We start from the raw sequence: 8,729 nt of genomic DNA on the forward strand, positions 1-8,729 counted from the left end.
CAGGAAGTGCAACACTGTATCACTGGGCATTAGATTGGGAGCCCAACACTGTACCAGTGGGCCTTAACTGGGAGCCCAACACTGTATCACTGGGCCTTAGAATGAGGGTCCAACACTGTATCACTCAAGCCCTTAGACTGGGAGTCCAACACTGTTTCACAGGTAGTCCAACACCGTATCACTGCGTCTTAGATTGGGAGCCCAACACTACATCACTGGGCATTAACTGGTGGTCCAACACTGTACCACCGAGGCTTAGATTGGGAGTACAACACTGTATCATTGGCCTTAGCATGGGAGCCCAACACTGCATCACTGGGCCTTAGATTGAGGGTCCAACACTGTATCACTGGGCCTTAGACTGGGAGTCCAACACTGTATCACTGGGCCTAAGGCATGGAGCACAACACTGTATCACTGGGCCTTAGATTGAGAGCCCAACCCTGTGTCACTCGGATTAGACTGGGGGTCCAACACTGTGTAGCCGGGCCTTAACAAGGGGTTCAACACTTTATCACTGGGCCATAGGGTGGGAGCCAAATAAGGTATCACTTGGCCTTAGTCTGGGATCCCAACACTGTATCACTGGGCATTAGACTGGAAGTCCAACACTGTGTCACTGGGCCTTAGACTGGAAGTCTAACACTGTATCACTGGGCCTTTGACTGGGAGTCCAACACTGTATCACTGGGCCTTAGACTGGACGTCCAACACTGCATCACTGGGCCTTAGACTGGAAGTCTAACACTGTATCACTGGGCCTTAGACTGGAAGTCCAACACTGCATCACTGGGCCTTAGACTGGAAGTCCAACACTGTATCACTGGGCCTTAGACTGTGAGTCCAACACTGTATCACTGGGCCATAGACTGGGAGTACAACACGGTGTCACTGGGCCTTAGATTGGGAGTCCAACACTGTATCACTGGGCCATAGACTGGGAGTACAACACTGTATCACTGGGCCTTAGACTGGGAGTACAACACTGTATCACTGGGCCTTAGACTGGGAGTCCAACACTGTATCACTGGGCCATAGACTGGGAGGACAACACTGTATCACTGGGCCATAGACTGGGAGTCCAACACTGTATCACAGGGCCTTAGTCTGGGTGCCCAGCACTGTATCACTGGGCCTTAGAGTGGGAGACCAACACTGTATCACTGGGCCTAAGATTAAAGGTCCAACACTGTATCACTGGGCCTTAGACTGCGATTCTAACACTGTATCACTGGGCCTTAGACTGGGGGTCCAGCACGGTATCACTGGGCCTTAGATTGGGAGCCCAACACTGTTTCATGGGGAGTCCAACACCGTATCCACTGGGTCTTAGATTGGGAGCCCAACACTACATCACTGGGCATTAACTGGTGGACCAACACTGTGCCACCAAGGCTTAGATTGGGAGTACAACACGGTATCATTGGCCTTAGACTGGGAGCCCAACACTGCATCACTGGGCCTTAGATTGAGGGTCCAACACTGTATCACCGGGCCTTAGACTGGGAGTCCAACACTGTATCACTGGGCCTAAGGCATGGAGCACAACACTGTATCACTGGGCCTTAGATTGAGAGCCCAACCCTGTGTCACTCGGATTAGACTGGGGGTCCAACACTGTGTAACCGGGCCTTAACAAGGGGTTCAACACTTTATCACTGGGCCATAGAGTGGGAGCCAAATAAGGTATCACTTGGCCTTAGTCTGGGATCCCAACACTGTATCACTGGGCCTTAGACTGGAAGTCCAACACTGTGTCACTGGGCCTTAGACTGGAAGTCTAACACTGTATCACTGGGCCTTTGACTGGGAGTCCAACACTGTATCACTGGGCCTTAGACTGGAAGTCCAACACTGCATCACTGGGCCTTAGACTGGAAGTCTAACACTGTATCACTGGGCCTTAGACTGGAAGTCCAACACTGCATCACTGGGCCTTAGACTGGAAGTCCAACACTGTATCACTGGGCCTTAGACTGTGAGTCCAACACTGTATCACTGGGCCATAGACTGGGAGTACAACACTGTATCACTGGGCCATAGACTGGGAGTACAACACTGTATCACTGGGCCATAGACTGGGAGTACAACACTGTATCACAGGGCCTTAGACTGGAAGTCCAACACTGTATCACTGGGCCATAGACTGGGAGTCCAACACTGTATCACAGGGCCTTAGTCTGTGTGCCCAGCACTGTATCACTGGGCCTTAGATTAAAGGTCCAACACTGTATCACTGGGCCTTAGACTGCGATTCTAACACTGTATCACTGGGCCTTAGACTGCGATTCTAACACTGTATCACTGGGCCTTAGACTGGGGGTCCAGCACGGTATCACTGGGCCTTAGATTGGGAGCCCAACACTGTTTCACGGGGAGTCCAACACCGTATCACTGGGTCTTAGATTGGGAGCCCAACACTACATCACTGGGCATTAACTGGTGGACCAACACTGTGCCACCGAGGCTTAGATTGGGAGTACGACACTGTATCATTGGCCTTAGACTGGGAGCACAACACGGTATCACTGGGCCTTAACTGGGGGTTCAACACTTTATCACTGGGCCTTAGATTGGGAGCCCAACATTGCATCACTGGGCCTTAGAGTGAGGGTCCAACACTGTATCACTGGTACTTAGGCATGGAGCACAACACTTTATCACTGGGCCTTAGATTGAGAGCCCAACCCTGTATCACTCGAATTAGACTGGGGGTCCAACACTGTGTAACCGGGCCTTAACAGGGGGTTCAACACTTTATCACTGGGCCATAGAGTGGGAGCCAAATAAGGTATCACTCGGCCTTAGTCTGGGATCCCAACACTGTATCACTGGGCCTCAGACTGCGAGTCCAAAACTGTATCACTGGGCCTAAGACTGGGATTCCAACATTGTAGCACTGGGCCTTAGACTGGGAGTCGAACACTGTATCACTGGGCTGTAGACTGGGAGTCCAACACTGTATCACAGGGCCTAAGACTAGGAGTCAAACACTGCATCACTGGTAGTCCAACACTGTAACACGGGGCCTTAACTGTGGGTCCAACACTGTATCCTAGTTTTGGGAGTCCTACACTGCATCACTGGGCCTTAGATTGGGAGCACAACACTATATTCCTGGGGCTGAGACTGGAAGTCTAACACTGTATCATTGGGCCTTAGATTGGGAGTCCAATACTGTGTCACTGGGCCATAGACTGGGAGTCCAACACTGCATCACTGGGCCTTAGACTGGGAGTCCAACACTGCATCACTGGGCCCTTAGACTGGGAGTCCAATACTGTATCACTGAGAGTCCAACACTGTATCACTGGGCCTTAACTGTGGGTCCAACACTGTATCACTCGGGCTTAGACTGGGAGTCCAACACTGCATCACTGGGCCCTTAGACTGGGAGTCCAACACTGTGTCACTGGGCCGTAGACTGGGAGTCCAACACTGTATCAACGGGCCGTAGACTGGGCGTCCAACACAGTATCACTGGGCCTTAGAATGGGTGTCCAACACTGCATCACTGGGCCTTAGACTGGGCGTCCAACACTGTATCACTGGGCCTTAACTGTGGGTCCAACACTGTATCACTGGGCCTTAGATTGTGGGTCCAACACTGTATCACTGGGCCTTAGATTGGGGGTCCAACACTGTATCACTGGGCCTTAGACTGGGAGTACAACACTGTATCACTGGGCCTTAGATTGTGGGTCCAACACTGTATCACTGGGCCTTAGACTGGGAGTACAACACTGTATCACTTGGCCTTAGATTGTGGGTCCAACACTGTATCACTGGGCCTTAGACTGGGGGTCCATCACTGTATCACTGGGCCTTGGTTAGGAGTCCAACACTGTATCACTGGGTCTTAGACTGGGAGTCCAACACTGTATCACTGGGCCCTTAGACTGGGAGTCCAACACTGTATCACTGGGAGTCTAACATGGTATCACTGGGCATTAGATTGGGAGCCCAACACTGTATCACTGGGAGTCCAACACTGTATCACTGGGCCTTAGATTGGGAGTCCAACACTGTATCACTGGCCCTTCACCGGGGGTCCAACACTGTATCACTGGGCCTTAGATTGGGAGTCCAACACTGTATCACTGGGCCTTAGACTGGGAGCCCAACACTGTATCATTCGGCCTTAGATTGGGAGTCCAACACTGTATCACTGGGCCTCCTTAGACTGGGTGTCCAACACTGTATCACTGGGCCTTAGACTGGGAGTCCAACACTGTATCACTGGGCACTTAGATTGGGAGCCCAACACTGTATCACTGGGAGTCCAACATGGTATCACTGGGCATTAGATTGGGATCACAACACTGTTATCACTGGGCCTGAGATTGGGGGTCCAACACTGCATCAGTGGGCCTTAGATTGGGAGTCCAACACTGTATCACTGGGCCTTAGACTGGGAGCCCAACACTGTATCACTGGGCCTTGGATTGGGAGTCCAACACTGTATCACTGGGCCTTAGACTGGGAGTCCAACACTGTATCACTGGGCCTTAGATTGGGAGCCCAACACTGTTTCACTGGGCCTTAGATTGGGAGTCCAACACTGTATCACTGGGCCTTAGATTGGGAGCCCAACACTGTTTCACTGGGCCTTAGATTGGGAGTCCAACACTGTATCACTGGGCCTTAGATTGGGAGCCCAACACTGTTTCACTGGGCCTTAGATTGGGAGTCCAACACTGTATCACTGGGCCTTAGATTGGGAGCCCAACACTGTTTCACTGGGCCTTAGATTGGGAGTCCAACACTGTATCACTGGGCCTTAGATTGGGAGCCCAACACTGTTTCACTGGGCCTTAGATTGGGAGTCCAACACTGTATCACTGGGCCTTAGATTGGGAGCCCAACACTGTTTCACTGAGCCTTAGATTGGGGGTCCAACACTGTATCACGGGCTTTAACTGGGGGCCCAACACTGTATCACTGGGCCTTAGACTGCGAGTCCAACACTGTATCACCGGGCCTTACACTGGGAGCCCAACACTGTATCACTGAGCCTTAGATTGGGAGTCCAACACTGTTTCACTGGGCCTTAACCTGGAGTCCAACACTGCATCACTGGGCCTTAGACTGGGAGCCCAGCACCCTGCCACAAGAGGAGCTAAACGACCTTTCTCACTTTTATCAAGCTTTGCTGTGGAAAATTAGATTCAAAGAAACCACCGCTTGCTCCTACCGTCTGCCATTTCCTCAATGGCACTCTGAATGCTCCGTTCAAAGGTGACTGCATCAGCAGGACTCTGGAAGGTGAGGCCAAACTTGTCATCATCTACTTTCCAGTGGTGAAAGATGGGATTCACCTTGTTGTAAATGAGGTCTTTCTTGAGGCCACATTCCAGGATCATCTGTAGAAGGAGAACACAGCGAGAATAGGAGGCCTTGTCTGGTCAGTCTTCTCAGGCTTCATTACTACAGAAGCCACATCCTTAAATCAGGAGCTAATTCCTGCTTTATACCATTCTTTCTTCTATTAAATACACACAACAATGTTGGAGAAACGATTATCCCGCTTTGGCTAATATCCTAATACACTGACTCTTCTTTTCCTCTTTAATCTCTCACTCCCGGTTAAATGGCGGAGGAGGGAAAGGCCAGAGGTGGAAGGAGTATTGGACACATAGGAAAAGGCCATTCAGCCCCTCGAGCCTGTTCCGCCATTCAATTAAGTTGTGGCTGATCTTAATCTTAACTCCATCTACCCACTTTGGTTCCATAACCTAAAAAAAATCTATCTTGTTAAATGGCGAAGCAGGCTTGAAGGGCCGAATGGCCGACTCCTGCTCCTATTTCTTATGTTCTTATGTAAGCTCGAGGAACAGCACCTCATCTTTCGATTAGGCACTTTACAGCCTTCAGGACTCAACATCGAGTTCAATAATTTCAGACCATAACCTCGGCCCCTATCTTTTTTCTCTCTCTCTCACATGGCAGCTGTCGATCATTCTGCCAGTGCCATTTACACTTCATCTAGAGTCACTTCTGTTTCTTTACTTGTCCCATTACCATCTCCTTTTGCCTTGCACCATCATCCCTTTTGCCTCTTAATCTCTCCCGCCTTCCCCTTTGTTCTTTCCCGGCCCCTACACTTGCTTAAAAATCTGTTCCAGCTCCAACTTTTTCCAGTTCTGACGAAGGGTCATCGACCTGAAACATTAACTCTGTTTCTCTCTCCACAGACGCTGCCTGACCTGCTGAGTATTTCCAGCATTTTCTGTTAATATTTCAGATTTCCAGCATCCGCAGTATTTTGCTTTTGTAAAATCTATCAATCTCAGTTTGGAAATTTTGATACGGAGGGAGGGTGGGATGCAGAGGGGCGATCGGATTTGGAGGGGATGGGATATGGAGGGATGATGCGACATGGAAGGACGATGGAACACGGAGGGGAGATGGAGGGAGGATCGAACATGATTGGGTGACAGATTCAAGCTGGCCGGTTGCTTTATTCCTCAGCACTCTGTCCTGGTAGGTTGGTGACTTGGAGTTTTTCAGCTGTAGTCACTGGCTGGCAGGGCTGATGGTGATTCCTTGGCACATACTGGGTTCCACAACCTGCTGCACCAGCCGTGTGACGGGGTGAGGGCGAACGGCTGCAATGTCCTTCACAATGAGCCCAGTTACCAAGTGGCATTCCTGCAACCCTCTCCAATGACTGACTCATGGGTTACAACGGTAGCCCAGCCTTTAGAAACATAGACGATAGGAGCAAGAGTAGGCCATTCGGCCCCTCGAGCCTCTTCCGCCATTTAATGAGATCATGGCTGATCATCCAAATTCAGTACCCTGTCCCTGCCTTCTCCCCATATCCCTTGATCCCTTTAGCCTTAAGAAATATATCTAACTCCTTCTTTCAGTCAGCGTCTTTTTTTTACACAGTGCACATGGTAGCACTCTTGCCTCTGAGTCACAAGGTTGTCCCACTCCAGAGACTTGAGCACAAAATCCAGGCTGACACTCCCAGTGCAGTGCTGAGGGAGTGTCGCACTGTCGGAGGTGCCGTCTTTTGGATGAGACGTTAAACCGAGGCCCCGTCTGCTCTCTCGGGTGGACGTAAAAGATCCCATGGCCACTATTTCGAAGAAGAGCAGGGGAGTTCTCCCCAGAGTCCTGGTCAATATTTATTCCTCAACCAATATCACTAAAAACAGATTATCTGGTCATTATCACATTGCTGTTTGTGGGGTCTTGCTGTGCACAAATTGGCTGCCGCGTTTCCTACATTACAACAGTGACTACACTTCAAAAGTATTTAATTGGCTGTAAAGCGCTTTGTGTCATCCTGAGGTCGTGAAAGAGCACTATAGAAATACAAGTTCTCTCTTTGTATTTAACCATGGTTTATAATTTCGGTCCCACCAGCTATCTCAGGATTGAAGAATCGAACAAGAATGTACACCTAGGACCTAGCTGCCTACAGAAGCTCTTGCTTTGACTAATGTGGAGACACTCCTGGCATTTTCCTTGGGAACTCCACCAATCCCAAAGAGGGCGCCTTGAGGCCTGAGCTGCTTCTTTTCTTGCCCAGGGATGTGACCGCCGACCATCATGTGACCACTTACCGCTTGGTCCCGGAGCCGCTCTCCACGGATCAGGAAGCCGCTCTGGCTGCTCCCGTCTGAGCGCGCGACCTTGCAGATCATGACGTGACTGAGGCCCGCTCCTCCCAGCGGCACCCATCCTCCACTGGAGTCGTCGCGGGTCATCACTACAGCTCGAACCCGCACCACATAGCTGTCAGAGAAATACACATTCCCATGAGACATGGAGAGATTGAAGGGGGAGAGAGAGAGAGGGAGATCCAGGGAGCGAGGGAGGGATAGGCCCGAAGAGAGAAGGAGAGACAGGGCCCGGGAGGAAGGGAGAGAGAGATCCCGGGAGGGAGGAAGAGAGAGAGAGATTCAGGGAGAGTGAAAGAGATCCAGGGAGGGAGAGAGAGAGAGAGAGAGAGAGAGATCCCAAGAGGGTAGGAGTGATCTTCCAGGAGTGAGGAGAAAGATCCTGGGAGAGAGATCTAGGAAGAGCAAGAGAGAGATTCAGGGACTGAAAGAGAGAGGGTGCTAGGAAGGGAGGGAGGGAAGGTGATTAGTAAGCGAATGAGGGAGATCCAGTGAGGGAGGGACAGAGATCCAGGGAGGGAAGAAGAGATAACATGGGAGGATGGGGGGGAGGTGGTGAAGAGGTATTTCATAGAATGTACAGCACAGAAACAGGCCATTCAGCCTAACTGGTCTATGCCGGTGTTTATGCTCCACACGAGCCTCCTCCCTTCCCTCTTCATCTCACCCTATCACCATAACCTTCTAGTCCTTTCTCCCTCACTACTTTTCTAGCTTCCCCTTAAAAGTATCTATGCCATTTGCCACAACCACTCTATATGGTAGGAAGTTCCACATTCTCACCACTCTCTGGGCAAAGAAATTTCTCCTGAATTCCTTGTTGGATTTCATCAGTGACTATCTTATACTTATGACCCACTCGTTTTGGACTCCCACACAAGTAGAGACATCTGCTCTACCTCTACCCTATCAAACCCCTTCATAATTTTAAAGACCTCAATCAGGTCACCTCCCTGTCTTCTCTTTTCTGGAGCATAGAGCCCCAGTCCTCCCTGATTGTTGTTCCCTGGATCTAACGTCTGGTATCACCTTTGGGGAGGATCGGAGTATAGCTCCCACCTCAGACTTAGGAACAGCATTTAAGGTGGAGAGCGG

General features: G+C 50.5%; 1 protein-coding gene across 1 annotated transcript in view; it reads right to left on the reverse strand.

The window, feature by feature from the left end:
* The window catches only part of spred3 (sprouty related EVH1 domain containing 3), a 47,958-nt gene extending 40,207 nt beyond the window's left edge, over nucleotides 1-7,751 (reverse strand). Inside the window, exons 1-2 of the mRNA XM_085973573.1 lie at nucleotides 7,578-7,751; nucleotides 5,195-5,363 (exon numbers count right to left, since the gene is read on the reverse strand). Of these exons, the coding sequence (XP_085829699.1) occupies nucleotides 5,195-5,363; nucleotides 7,578-7,721 (313 nt within the window). The 5' untranslated portion in view covers nucleotides 7,722-7,751. The remainder of the gene's footprint in view (nucleotides 1-5,194; nucleotides 5,364-7,577) is intronic.
* Between the last annotated feature and the right edge of the window lie 978 nt (nucleotides 7,752-8,729).

This window comes from Somniosus microcephalus, chromosome 34 (genome assembly GCF_052327205.1).
Source record: "Somniosus microcephalus isolate GS21.2 chromosome 34, FLI_Smic_1.0, whole genome shotgun sequence".
NCBI classification, from domain to species: domain Eukaryota; kingdom Metazoa; phylum Chordata; class Chondrichthyes; order Squaliformes; family Somniosidae; genus Somniosus; species Somniosus microcephalus.